The 12,581-nt window shown below is 37.2% G+C and overlaps 2 protein-coding genes across 3 annotated transcripts; one reads left to right on the top strand and one right to left on the bottom strand.

Annotated features, from left to right (window-relative positions):
- Positions 1–1,051: 1,051 nt before the first annotated feature.
- LOC147862967 (uncharacterized) lies at positions 1,052–4,461 on the top strand. 2 transcript variants are annotated; one of them, XM_087321863.1, is made up of 4 exons: positions 1,052–1,586; positions 3,197–3,332; positions 3,554–3,764; positions 4,071–4,461. In XM_087321863.1, the coding sequence occupies exons 1-4, from the start codon at positions 1,145–1,147 to the stop codon at positions 4,374–4,376; spliced, it is 1,095 nt and encodes a 364-aa protein (XP_087177989.1). In that variant the 5' UTR covers positions 1,052–1,144; the 3' UTR covers positions 4,377–4,461. The 2 variants fall into 2 exon arrangements, with proteins under 2 accessions (XP_087177989.1, XP_087177991.1); XM_087321865.1 differs by lacking the exon at positions 1,052–1,586 and adding an exon at positions 2,239–2,776.
- A 5,093-nt stretch (positions 4,462–9,554) lies between these two features.
- On the bottom strand, positions 9,555–12,070 carry LOC147862966 (heptahelical transmembrane protein 1-like). The gene is made up of 4 exons (XM_087320702.1): positions 11,558–12,070; positions 10,930–11,013; positions 10,644–10,695; positions 9,555–10,335 (listed from the first exon to the last, which is right to left on the bottom strand). The coding sequence occupies exons 1-4, from the start codon at positions 11,839–11,841 to the stop codon at positions 9,679–9,681; spliced, it is 1,077 nt and encodes a 358-aa protein (XP_087176828.1). The 5' UTR covers positions 11,842–12,070; the 3' UTR covers positions 9,555–9,678.
- Positions 12,071–12,581: the final 511 nt, after the last annotated feature.

Here is a 12,581-nt window from a genome sequence, read left to right as displayed (position 1 = left end):
CATCACTATTGCTTAACTATCCTCTTTCATCACCATAATCTCTAGCTTAACTAGCTAACCCACATCACCATTGCTTAACTCCCCTCCGTCATCACCATAATCTCTAGCTTAACTAGCTAACCCACATCACTATTGCTTAACTATCCTCTTTCATCACCATAATCTCTAACATAACTAGCTAACCCACATCACTACAATCTTGCTTAACTAATTGCCCACATTGCTAATCTCTTGCTTAATTCCCTTGCCCACACACACACACATCACTAAACCCTCACTTTAAACTCATTGCCCACATCACTAATCTCTTCCTTAACAAGCTGCCCACATTACTAATTCCCTGCCCACACACACGCACACACACACACACACAACACTAATCCCTCACATTAAACTCATTGCCCACATCACTAATCTCTTGCTTTTAACCATGCATCATCCTCACCATCCTCATCATGTTGAGGCGAGTGTGGATGAGTATGAAATAAGGGCATTGAGCTCCTTTGAGGAGAACTATGCAAAGAGCACAGCAGGGGGTAGTGGGATAATAGTGTATGGGATCCTACTGGAGTCAGAAGAGATGGAGGTGGAGCATGTGGAGAAAGCCATAGATCTTGTCATGAAGAAACATCCATTGCTGGGGGCACAGATTGTAGAAGGGAGCAGCACAGGCTCTATATTACACAGTACTACTACCACTACTGTCAATACAGGCACTACCAATAAAGTGGGGACTCATAACAGGAAGAAGAACATAATGTGTGTGCAAATGGGTTCCAATCATCACACCAAGATTTCATCCAATGTGGTTGAAGAGAAGCCATGGCCACAGCTTCATCACCACAATGGTGAAGAAGAAGGCGCAGGAGGTTTAGCTGTACTGCATTGTGAGGATAGCCATGGCTTCCTCCATGGAGCATTAGTCCAGGAGCTGAATCTGCCATTCCATGGCAGCAATGCAGGGCTAGATCCTATCACCATCACTCCTGTCAATCTCTTCAAGGCATGCTTCTATCGCTCCGCATGCACCGCCGTCACCACCACCACGAAGAACTCTGCGGAACATCCCGGCCCCGGAAAGCCCGAGCTCAAGCTCAAAGGCATAGTCCTGCGCTTGCATAACGCACTCTTTGATCCGGCATCGATGAGGCTCATCGCGCGGGACCTGCTCGTGGCGATCGCATCCGTAATGAATGGCAATGGGGAGGAGGAGCTCCGATCCGCCATGGCTAGGGCCGGTACACCCACCGGTACCATTGCATCATCATCATCATCATCATCATCATCATCATCATCATCATCATCGGGGATTCATCCGGCGACAACAACCCGTCCGGCAACGATAACCACATCTAACATGACAATGACCCCTAGGACCCATGCTAGGCTCCCTTTGCCCATCGAAGAGCTCTTGCCCAAGACCAAGCCCAAGAGTTTGCTCAAGAAAGGGATGGATACCGCGAGCTACATCATGAAGGCCAAGAATTGGCGGCTTTTGCCGTTCCATACCCTACCCACCCTTGTCAACAACAGCATCCGGCCATCGTTCCGATCCGATCTCGCATGTCGAAGCCTCGGGAAAGAAGGTATGGACCCCATTAAACTATATGTTTTGTAGACACCTTGCTCTCACCACATTGGGAACATTTGTGAGGACATGACATTATAAGAACTAGTTATAAATATGGACTATCCATCCAAATTCATTGGATCTATCCCTAGTACAAATGTTCTAGTTATATTAGGAGGACAAGAAATTACAAGATCTAGTTATGCAATGGACAATCCAATTCATTCGATCTATCCCTAGTGCAAGACATTACAAGTCATTACTCCTAACCTAGTTAGTTAGCATTCAATCCTTGAGAAATAGGTGGATGAGATGCCTATAAATTCTTTGGCTCATGTATTGTTGTCGAACAATAGTCGTTGAGTGGTCACAGTGCCTCCTCCGACAAACATCAAGTGATGAGTCATGTCAAGGTTCACATTGGGACATGTATACCCTTTTCCTTCCATCCAATAGGGTTGGTTTTTATTGGCTATCCACAAAATCAATGATCAATAAATACCCATGGTCTTAAAATGGATTTGGCGAACCCACACTATGTTTAAAAGAATTAACATGGATGTCATTTTCACTTGCAATGTCCTAAACTTTGAAATTCAAAGTTGGACTGAAGTTTGGAAAAAAGGCTCTTAAACTTTTACTTTTAAATATTTTTTCTTCTTTTGGAAAATGTGAAACCTCCCAAAGAGTTTATGTATGTCATTTACACTCACATTCCCATTAAAATAGATATTAGAGCATATGTAACTAACCAAGTCCTTTTGAATCTAGGATATTAAGTTTTTTTCCCCCAATAGAGAAAGAAAAGCTAGACCTTAGTCAGTCCCTAGTTATAAGTACCTATGCCAAATAGTGAGCCTTGGTCTTGGCTACCTATGCGAACGCATCCTCTAAAGCGAAAGCTTTGTAATTCTGTACGGAAATGACTCTATTTACAGAAAAAAAACAATAGACCTATGAGCTAGTCGAGCTTCTACATGTACAAACATATACAATAATGAGCATTATAAATCTCTTTTCACGTGCATTGTCGGTCACATTATTATAATACCTTATAAAGATCGTGTGGCGTTGATTCAATTCCTCGTCTTCATAACAATGGTCTTGTTGTATGGATAATGGATTTTCCAAGCTATGTTATGTTTTTTAAATTATACTAAAGAAAAACGTTTGATGTATTTGGTCCAACAATTTGTACCCAAACATGTAAGAATCTACTCATTTAGTCATGATGCTTGCTCATTCACTTTTAGCACGCATGGTATTTCATGGTCTTATATGCTTGAACAACACCCCAAATATTCTTTTATCTGACATCAGACCCCTTTTACCTAATATACATTTAATATAAAATATTCGTAAATTGGTTAGTGTGTGAACCAACTATATTGTTTGGTGTGAACCCAACCCTAGAGTTGTGGTTCATTGGTTACATGGAAGATTGAGTCAAGACTCAACATGTCAAAGTGTAAGGGCTAAATGCCCACAATTACTAGTCCCAATTGTATTTTATTAATATGCCACAATTTTAAGATTTGACTAGTGTGTAGTGAGTTTGGTTAGAAGTAAAGTTCTAGCAAAGTTGTCATGATATATTAATTTATAAGCATGAATGTGCCCATGTAGGAACGACGTCGCTATTAGCATCATGCAAGAGGGAAGGGATGGAGCTAGGGGTAGCTCTTGCAACCGCTTTTCTAAAGACTGCGGCGACCATCAAGGGTTCCAAAGGCGAAAAGCTCGATGAATTCTCATTTAGCTGGTAATTCCTATACTATTGTTATTCATACACATTTTTTGCCAAATATTAGATTATGATCATAATTTATAAACTATCCCCATGTAATGAAGCACAAGTTGAAACTTAACACTCTTATTTAACATACTCAATGTATTGGTTGAAAGTTGTCGAGTCATTATATAAATATGTATTTCTTTTCTTTTGTATGTTTAGTTAAAGTATTTAGGTATTGTTGTTTTTAGTGTGATGGATTGCCGGGCAATGTTAGAGCCTAAAGTTGATGAAGGTGTAATGGGAAACTACACACTTGCCTTACTTACAAGTGCCAAGATCAAGGATGAAAACGTTGACTTTTGGAACCTTGCTCGCCAAGTGGCATCATCCATACATAATGATGCTCTCAAAGGCAAACATTTATCCAAGATGCCTCTCCTCAATATGCTCTTCTCTCAGGTATATGTCCACAATCATTTTGTTCGGTTATAAAATCAAAACACCATGTCAAATATTTAAGGCCTTTAAAAATCAATCATTTTCTGGCTTGCAAGCAAAGCTATTAGACATAAAGTCCTTCCTAGATACTCGGCCCAAGAACTTTAATCTTCTCATGAACTTACCATAACAATCACAAACTTACACAACATAAATATATTTTGGTTATGAACAAAATTATATTTGAGCAATTTTTTCTTTTACACAACATAAATATATTTTGGTTATTTTCTAATCACATTAAGGCTCTTCATTTTCTCTTTCTAGGTGCTCAAACGTCCATCCATGACTCCCAACTCATCATGTAGAACAACACTTTTTACAATTTCAATGGACACCAATGAGCCTTTAAAAGAATCATGGGGTATTGAGAAAACCCGAATTGTGGGAGCAATTGGACCTCTCACATCAGTGCACTTTGTGGGTCCTTGTTTCTTGGTATCGGAGACACTTGTTAATGATTCTGAGCTCCTTTTATCATTTGTCTATCCTTCTCCATTGTACTCACGCAACCAAATATTGTGGTTCCTATCAACATCAATCGACATCCTTCATCATGCCACAAAACATTGATCCTCATAAAGGGCTACATATTGTATCTATAACTTTGATATTGGTGTATTAAACTATCACATTAAGAAAACTTCATTTTCTTTTTTTTCATTGATGAAATAATAAACCATAAGTTTTGTTTGAAGTGGTTGAAGCTCTTATGAATGTCTCATCATGATCAACCCAAAAGTTGAACTTTACTAGGAATAAACACACGCATTGTGTGTGGGTGGATTAAGATCATTCATTTTTTATGGATGTACATGATCCCATATTCTTCGATGCAACCTTGATTCTAATGAAAGCGAAGACATTATTATGTTTCATAACATGTATATGTTCTTCTAATATTAACTATGTGCATCTAAAAGGGTTCATAAATTTTTATACATGATATAAAGGTGTGATGTTTCATTCTTGAGACCCTAAAAAGTACAAAAATATGACTCTTAAAAGTACCAACCTAATCATAGATGATAGAAGGAGAAGAAGTGTATTGATGTCTCTAAAGACCAAATGATTTATATTTCATCGTTCATTTGCTTGATTGAGAGAAAAAATGAAGAATGCAAGAGAAGAAGATCAAAACACATAATCAAGACAAGGCACAATACTTTGTGCGCATAGTTGACGGTGTAAGTCAAAGGCATTCCACCATGAGCTCAATGTTGCCATAACTTGTTCCATTCATACAAATATAAGGGTTATGTTGGGAATTCTAGGGTGAAGAAGGTTAAATGCAAAATTTTGGAGGAGGACTATATTTTAAGATGGCGAAGATTGCGAGTGGAGACCTCACCAATGGCATGCATACCTTTTAAGGAAATATGCACACTTACTATTTGTTCATAATTCTCCATGTAAAGGACCTCGAAGGAAGAGCAATATTGTATGTATACAAGACACATTGGAGCATTTAAATTGCTTAAAATGGTGAATAGGGTTTTTGAATTGTTAGTTTAAATTATTGAGTCTAAGTGTCCTCTTTTTGTCAAGTTTTTACGGTTATTGTGTTTTCATTCATGACATAATATGTCATTGCTCATAAATATTATAGATGAATGTTGTTAATTTTTCATTCTGCATTATTGGTAGAGGTATAAGAAAGATGTTTTTGTGTTCATAACATTTGAGGGAAATACAACTACAATTGTGTAAAAAATATGCGTAACTATTCATTATCTACATTGCAATAAGTACATTATTGATGATAACCTCAAAGCTAAGATTCTATCGTGCAACGTGACATTTGTGATACTATGTACAAAGTGAAATATATGATTGAACCATGTGCACATTCTCCAATCTATTTCATTGACTATTAAGTAACATGCCTAGCATAGATGTAATCAATTGTGCTAAGTTTTGCATTCACACTATTGTGATATTTCCCATGTTTGTGTCTTCTTTTTCCACGTTATTCAATTTCGTTACACATTGTTTGAATGTGAAATGTAATGTTCATGTTTCTCTAGGCTCATTAAACACTTCAGTTTACCCCAAGATTGGGCGATTCTTCAAAATTTGTGCGTTATATATTAAGCAATCCATCCCAACAATTTTAAATGAGTGATTCCATTAATTATCACAAATACTCTTGGATTGCATCCAAATTAATTGAGTGATTACAAGTGGTAGAACATCCTATTTATTCCTTCCTTGTGAATATAGATTACGTTTGTTGATAAAATAGTACGAGATCGTTGAGCATTTTTTTAATTGGAAGCATTTAGATCTAATATTCATATCCCTTTGTTAGTGTCGTCTCTCAAGATGAGGGAATTTCTGCAAAAAGACGTTGCGTTTTTTGACATTTAGTTTGCTATTGAAAAATCCTATAGTAAGACAACAAGCTGGTTAACTTTGTTTTTAGATTTATAATGTTTGTAAAATTGTTCATTCTTGTCATTATTGATTGAATATTACTAATTCCAACAAGCACCACATCTCAAGGGAACAAAGTTTTGGATAATAAATCAAGAGTCACACCATCCCAACTATAACAAAATGAACCAAAGCTTTAAAGATCAGAACAACATACACACACATACATACATAGTAAGTGAAGGATGTATTGAGGTAGTTTAGCCATCATCTAGGAGTTCTCAAGTTTGACCACTTCTCTAAAAAATAATCCATATAGAGTAGACAAAAAAGTGTAATTAATGATAAAAAGTGCATTATTTTTAAGGAAGTGAGGATGCATTCACTAGGCTAAATTTGAATATAGAATTTGAGCTTCCTAAAAATCCTTCCCATGACATCAATATACTTTTGAATTAAGGATGGGGTTGCCTAAATGTTTAACCATATATATGTACATATTCAAAACCCTATATCATATAGCCTAAATGGTAGACGCAATTGCCAACCAATACGTAGCCTAGTTTTGCCAATACATTATCGCGAAGTTAACACATGTGAATCCAATATGCAAGCAACACCGTTGAGGACCTAGACCAGAGAAGATGGGATTGACCAAGTTAATGACTTCGGGATCATTGTAAATGTAAGTTAGAGTAGCTCGGAGCTTCCTTCAAATGTCTTTGGTAAACTTTGATAATGTATCTAAGTGTCCATAGGTGCTTCAGTAAATGTGTGGGTTTAAGATTGCCTAATTATATGAGAGTATTTTTGGATATATATGTCTATGTAAATATTTATATAAATGAAAATGTGCAAGACATGTATGTATACTTGAGTGAGTGAGTGAGTGAATGAATGAGTGTGAGTGTGTGTGTGCATATGTATATATGGATGTGTATGTGTTTGTATATATGTACATATGTAGTAGTAGGCGGAAGTGTACATATACATTTGTATGTAGAAATGTGATGGGTGTATATACATGGATTGTATGTACTTATTTGAATATGTGTACATGGACGTGTTTGTATATTTATGTACATAGGTTCTTATATAGGGAAAAGTACCAAGATACCCTTGGAAGTTCGTCTATTTACCAGAATGCCCCTAGAAGTTCCAAATTTACCAAACTACCCCTATGTCCAAAAAAATACACTTTATAAAGTAAGTACAAAGGACCCAAAGAATCTCTTAAGTAAAGCAATTTCTGTTAGAAGGGTATTTTGGTAAATAGGACTTGTAGATTTGAGTGTATAATTACTTTATAAAGTGTATTTTTTTGGACATAGGGGTAGTTTGATAAATTTGGAACTTCTAGGGGCATTCTGGTAAATAGACGAACTTCCAAGGGTATCCTGGTACTTTTCCCTTTTATATACAAGTCTAATGATGTGTGTGTGATATTTGCCCTAGGTATATATGTTAGAATATTTATGTTTGTATGCTTATGTGATTGAGTATGTTTATCTTAGTGTGTAGGCTAACAGGAAATGTAGGTAGTATATGTGTAACTACGTTGATAACTTAAGGGTATTTAGGGAATAGTGGATCTCTTCAATCCACAAAGGTTTTTGGACTTTCGTGGGTCCAACACACAAACCATTCCAAATTTTTCATGAACATTGTCTAGTAGATGGGCACTTGAGTTTCCAAGCTTGAAGTTGCGGGTTCGACTCTTTTCATCTATCATATTAATTTTCTTTTTCTTGTAATTTTCTGTCCACAACTCAAAATTTCAATCTGTAAGTTTCCTGACGAACTTTGTGGAATCCTAGAGGCATCGACACATAGATCACTTCGTAATAAGATCCAAAATCTGATTTTTGCCAAAATTAAGGCGATTTGACATGTAGACTCACTCTCCATACTTAGGTTTTCGAGTTGAAAATTCCACTACAATCCTTGTTTGATGACAATTCTAAAAAAGTCAAGATTACAAAAGATGCATACATAAATTTTCAATGAAATCCTCAAGAAATTATATTAGTCACTTGAAGGGCTTAGAGTCATGATACAATTCATTTAATAAAGATCAACCCTAATGCAATAATTCTAAGTGGGTAAACCCAAGATACAATTGTTTGCCACAAATAAGATTAACCCCGATACATTCAACATGAGGGATTGGGATATTGAAGTGAAAAGAAATCAAACAATTGTCGGGAGGAGATCCTCGAGTTTTGGTACAAGTCTATGGTTGATAGTCACGTTGTCTCTTGTCGTCATAGGTTTCCTGCACATCCTCTTGATTTGATATCCCGCAATAAACCATATATCCTTCAAAATGTCAAATCCTTGGGAATGAGCTCTCCTTCTCCATCTATAGGTTTTAAGAGCTCATCTATCAAAATAGTCAGTTGTAACATGAGTTGCCACTTATCCCCGATAGTGAGCTTTTGCAAAATGGGGATTCCTCCTTTCAATGTACCACATTCATCCCTCCTATATGGTGTACATTGTAAATTATCATTTCTTCCTATCTTCCATTAGCAAATTCAAACACTTACATCCTATCATCCTAAGGGTTATCTCTTGTCGATTGAACTACATACATCTTTTGTTGGTTTAATTCACATCAAAATCCAACTCGCCCTTGCGATTTCTTTGACTATAACCCTGACCTATCATAAACTCAATTCCATATATTTTCTTCATTATTGTCTTCCTCTCATGAAATCAACAAAGTTATACCTAGTGAAAGAGAGATCTTTTTAACATCTATGGGAGGCCAATTGTGATCTAGGAGACAAAATGTAGCCCATGGAGAGGATCAAATTTTATAGCATAATGAAGTGGATGTGAGATAGACAATGCATCATGTAATTTCAAAATTTATTTAACATGATCTATCTTAAGCATACGTGCAATTTATTACATGAAGATAGCTTGTAGATTATTTATTGAAACTAATTGGAATTTGGCATTCTTTTATCAGTTTATTTGTGACTCTCATGACGCTAACATATTCAAGTAACATAGGCAATTTCTATTGATTGATATATATATGGTATGATTATAATTTAAAATACATTCCCCAAGAAGTGCCTTGTATTGGGTTTTTTCTCTCTTTTTATAATTTATAATAAATTCCCCAAGAGTCAGAGAGAGAATAAAAATTGGGTTTTCTCTCTCTTTTCAATAAGAACCATATTGTGCATCTAAACTCAGACATTTCATCGTATGATCATTAAGGTTTGTAAAGTGCTGATTGTATTTGTTTTTTGCTGAGCTTCATTGAAAACTTGCATCCAAAAATCACGGGTTTCACACCCAAAAAAATCATTGTTGACCATTGAAGACAGCATCATGTATAAAGCATGAATATGTTTTTTCTTTGGGCTTCAATCAATTTGTTTGAAGGTTTCACCCAAAAAGTTCCTTTCAAGGTTTGAATAGGCCTTACACAATGTGGAGAAATCCTTTTCCCTTAACTTCTTCCATCCTTTCTTGGTTTGTTCTAAGGACATGCCCTCAAATCTCTCCACTCTAGAAACAAGAGGGCAGCTCTATAATGAGTATAAGCACCGGCAATGACCAACACATGGAACAAGTTATGACTATGCCCACCTAGATCAAAGACACCCGGCTTCCACCTCTCTGGAATTCTAACTACATAGATCATCGCCCCGATAGCGTAGAAACAACCCATAATACCTTCATGTGCAATCGTGACAGCACAGAAAGGCTCGTGCCAGTTCGTGGCCACTGCATGGACAGCTGGGATTAAACCTGACATACCCATTGTCAAGAAAAGCATGGCCCTAAACGCCCGATATTCTCCCCCTTGGAAAACAGGAGCAAACAACAATGCCACTGTTAGTATAGACATTGTGCTAATAGAACCTAAATAGACCCATTGCCATATAGGTGTGCATTGGAATACATAGTAAATGGGTGGAAAAAATGAGGTTGCAATCATGATAGCTATGCCGGCGTAGTCAATTCGCATGAGCAATATTGCCACATGTTTTGAGTGGCATGTGAAAAGGTGGCACACTGTGCTTGCAAGAAGACAAAACATTGACCCGCCCATGAACACGAAGAACGGCCACCTTGTCTTGGTTTTGTTCAACATCGGATCCACCATTTTGGATGCCTCTTTCTTCATGATTTGCTGAAATCCCAAAGGAGAAAAACAGAAAACCGAAGTCATGATTCCATGTTTTAAAGCATTATTATCTTTAAGGGTCCATTAGGAAGTTATAAATATACACAAAATAAACAAAAGAAAATGTGTAGGTGATATTATATCGTGGTAAATTGTATGGATTCTTAGTTTTAAAGCTAGGGTTCCAAAAATAATGCTCCGAATTGCATGTAAGCAATAATGTATATCTCAGGGGCAATGTCAAGAACATGAAGTTAAGCGCATAGCTTTACCAACATTATATCAAACTTGAGCTAATTAGATGTAGTCCATACCAGTAGACAATGCTGAGAGGTATTTCCATCAACTTTCGGAGCCCAGAAACACCTACCAAACGAAGTATACATTCCATGAGCCATAGAGTTTCATCAAAATAAGGTATACTAATATCAACTTCTATCCAATTACTGCCCAAAATATGTACATGCATACAGCATATATATATAGACACATACAACATACATACATACATACATACATATAAAAGCACATACACACATAACATAATACATATTCGCATGTGGCAACTTCAACAGAAGAAAGTACGAAAAATATACTCACGAGGAAATTGAAGCTGGCAGTTCCCATAACTCAATCACCATCAAGAATGTCAACCAAAGAAAAAGGAAAAACCCTAACAAATGTCTGCAAAATGTTGAAGAATTTCAATCTCTCTCTCATGGAGATCAAGGTATTAGCAATTATCAATAAATATTAACGACAAATTTCATGTGACCTTCAGAAATAAATAGTTACTTCTCCTGAAATTCATGTTTATATTCATGGATATACATCTCCTATGCCTGCATTCATAGATATGCATCTCATATGTATGCATTCATGCATATGCATCATAGTCTAGACTTACAAATGCATCTCGTATGTATTCATTCATGCATATGCATATGTCTAGCCTATGAATGCATTCATGCATATGTATCATGTCTAGCCATGTATACATTCATGAATATGGATCATGGTCTAGTATATGTATACATTCATGCATATACCTCATCGCCTAATCTATGCATATATTTATGCATATGCATCGGACTCATGATTGTGCATTGTAATTGATGCACGGATGCATACATAGATCGCATTGCATGTTTACCTAGATTATCTCCACCAAAAGCTATGCATACATGCATTCATGGAACCAGAACCGAAAGGCAAAAAGAAGACTTACGTCCATATATTGACAGTCTCATTGTGAAGTTTGAAAAGGCTGCCAAGAGCTTGTCCAAATGTGAAATCAGCTCTATAGTATCCAAGAATGTACTCATTATCCTTGAGATAATCAGGTAAATCATGATACCCTAACAACCTGTACTCATCCTTCACTATCTTCTTCTTCCACACTTTGCTCTGTTCTCCATCCATCGTAACGTTTCCAGATAAGACCTCTCTATGAACAGTTTCCACTTCTCCATCACATTCTTCGAACTTTACAGTTCTTCTCCGAGTTTCCATGGGATGAAATCTTGAGCCCCAAAAAGGGAAAACTTTCTTTTGATTTAGGGCCTCCAAAGAAGGATTAAATCGTCGGGAATTGGCCGATTTTCGGGCAATTTTAGAGTACCATCAACAATTTGGCATATCGTTCGATGTGCAATTGGGGGTAGGAGGATCGAGGAGCAGAAAACGGGCAGATTCAATGGCGATGAATCAGCAGAGAGAGAGAGGGAGACGGGAACAGAGAGAGAGAGAGAGAGAGAGCATTGGTAGGCCAACAAGAAGAAGAACAGAGGGAACAGTAGTTTTCACACGGACCGCGCCTTTTCACTGTCTCTAATGTCCGCCCAAGGACCAGGCTATTTGGAGCCATCCTTTTGGGCCAACGTTTTGTCCAAGAGAGCCCACGGTCTCGTCTACATATATTAAAAAACAAACCTCTCTGTATCTCTCGATGTTCCGATCGGATCACACCATCTCTCGTATCTCATCGCACTTGCAATCCGGCCGATAAAAAGACCCACACGGGCCTTCTGCCATGATTGTTAAAGGAGGCAGGGGACCTTGGGCTTGCGTTCTTTGGTATCTTCGCTTTTTGGTCTCGAGAAGAAACATCATTTCGACGTAAGGCTGATACTTGCTTGTGTATTCCACATCGATTGGCCCATGACTTGGGAGTTGAGACTTTCCTGCCCAGAAAAACTTTTTCCCCTGAGTCTTGAACATACCACGGTTTTTGGCACACATCACGTTAGCAC

The sequence above is a fragment of the Azolla caroliniana genome, unplaced genomic scaffold (assembly GCF_043228905.1).
Source record: "Azolla caroliniana isolate FFs.n. ecotype wild unplaced genomic scaffold, voAzoCaro1.0.p SCAF_6, whole genome shotgun sequence".
In the NCBI taxonomy this organism is placed as follows: domain Eukaryota; kingdom Viridiplantae; phylum Streptophyta; class Polypodiopsida; order Salviniales; family Salviniaceae; genus Azolla; species Azolla caroliniana.
Note: the sequence above shows the minus strand (reverse complement) of the source record. Positions and strands in the feature narration are given on the sequence as shown.